The 1,849-nt window shown below is 61.2% G+C and overlaps 1 protein-coding gene across 2 annotated transcripts in view; it reads left to right on the top strand.

The window, feature by feature from the left end:
- COPE (coatomer protein complex subunit epsilon) overlaps positions 1-1,849 on the top strand; it is a 19,958-nt gene that overhangs the window by 11,204 nt on the left and 6,905 nt on the right. For both annotated transcript variants that reach the window (XM_015557731.1, XM_006778351.2), the window contains one exon: positions 869-937. In XM_015557731.1, the coding sequence (XP_015413217.1) occupies positions 869-937 (69 nt within the window). The remainder of the gene's footprint in view (positions 1-868; positions 938-1,849) is intronic.

Consider the following 1,849-nt stretch of genomic DNA (forward strand, 5'->3'; position numbering starts at 1 on the left):
GGATATTTTTTCATTTATTTTTTTTCTTTTTAGAGTGGAAGGGAGGGGGAGAGGAGAGAGAGAGAGAGAGAGAGAGAGGGAGAGAGAGAGAGAGAGAGAGAAACAACTGAGAGACCTTCTCCCGTCGATTGGTTGCCTCCCACACACACCCCGAGAAGCTGGGTCTCTGCAAAGAAGGGCAGCATGGGCGGAGCGGGCCTGCAGCGGCCATGCGTCCTGGGTGGTGCAGCTCTGCCCCGAGTGCCCCAGCAGGGCTCTCCCCCACATTCTTGCCTTATAGCCACCAGGGGCTCTGGCTGAGGTTCCTGGCGGAGGCATTGGCTAACCGGTTCCCAGAGTTCCCTGTGCCTCAGAGCCCAGCATGAGCCAGTGGGGTGATGTCACCCTCCTGAAGCTTCTGGTAATTTCTCAGCCCCTTCCTGCCAAGACCTCCAGGGAGCAGGCGGGGCGGGCGGGGTCTGCCTGCTGTCTCAGATCCCATCCTCCAGCAGGAGGGACAGCTGGCTGTGGCAGCACTGAGGCTGCCTCTGGCCGGGCTTTGTTATTCTGAGGTTTGAGATTCTTGTAGTAAATGGTTCCCGGCAAGGGGCACTGTCCTGGTTTGATCTGATGAGGCACCAGGTTCAAGAGGGAGAGCAGGTGGGAGGACCCTGAGGTCACCAGCTGGCAGACTGGCCAGAGCGGGGAACACTCAGGGTCTTGGAGCCTTGAGCCTGTCCCACCTCTGAAGGTGTGGCCTTGTGCAAGTCACAGCCCCACCCCAGGACGGTGGGGGAGGGCCATCATCCTGCCCGAGATGGGGGTGAGCAGGTCGAGTTTGGAGCCTAGAGGTGCTGACCCTGCTTGCCCTGTGTCCCCGTGTTTTTAGGATAGCGGCCACCCGGAGACACTGGTTAACCTCATCGTCCTGTCTCAGCACCTAGGCAAGCCCCCTGAGGTAGGTGCCCTCCCCAAGTCGGGTGCAGGAGGGTTGTCTGCCCTCACGAAGCCAGCCTGGGGCAGGTGGGGGTTTTGGTGTGGCCTCAGCTCCAGGGGAAGTTCGGGGCCTCCAGGTCTGGACTTCAGGGTTGGCCTGGGGTTTGGCAAAAAACTACTCCCCATGGGCAGGTACACTTGCCATTGGGGCCTGGGAGGTTGGAGTTGCAGCTGCTCTCCCAGGGCACCCAACCGGCCAGGGCCACAAGTCATCTGGTCCCATGGGTCCTATGAACAAGTGGGCTGAGGCTCAGAGAGGGCACCAGGGCTGGGACCCTGACCTGTGCTACCTCAGGGTGGGGGGTAGGCAACAGGGTGGAGAAGGGGCTCAAGGGAGTGATCCCCGCCTTGTCTGAGAGTAGGGCGGGAGGAGGCTGCTGGAGCACTGCTCATTGACTAGTAGGTGACTGGTGACTGGCCCAGCTGGCCAGGGCCCAGCCAGGGATCTGTGGTAGTCGCTTCCTGGCCCTTACAGAAGAGATCTTGGGCAGCCTCAGCGAGGGTGGTGCAGGACAGCTCGGCTGACCCTTCCAGGCACCGTAGAAACAGACCCAGACTCCTGGTCTCAGGGAGACAGACCAATGCCCCAGCCCCATACAGGCAGGCCTGGCCTAGCAGGTGGGGCAAGGCTGCCAGCAAAGGTTCTGCTGGGGCCTATGTTTCAGTCCCCAGGCCTCTGGGTTCCTCAGACTCATCTTCCTTCCCAACTCCAGTCCCCCTGACCTACCCTCCACTCTTCCTGGCCCCCACCCTCTGCCAGGGCTTCAGGTCCCTGTGAAGTCCACTCCCGTGAACACTGGTACACCCCCATCCATGTGCCAAGCCTGGACACTGTTCCGGGGGGGGCAATGGAGGACATGTGGGGAGATGGGGG

This window comes from Myotis davidii, unplaced genomic scaffold (assembly GCF_000327345.1).
Source record: "Myotis davidii unplaced genomic scaffold, ASM32734v1 scaffold448, whole genome shotgun sequence".
NCBI lineage: Eukaryota > Metazoa > Chordata > Mammalia > Chiroptera > Vespertilionidae > Myotis > Myotis davidii.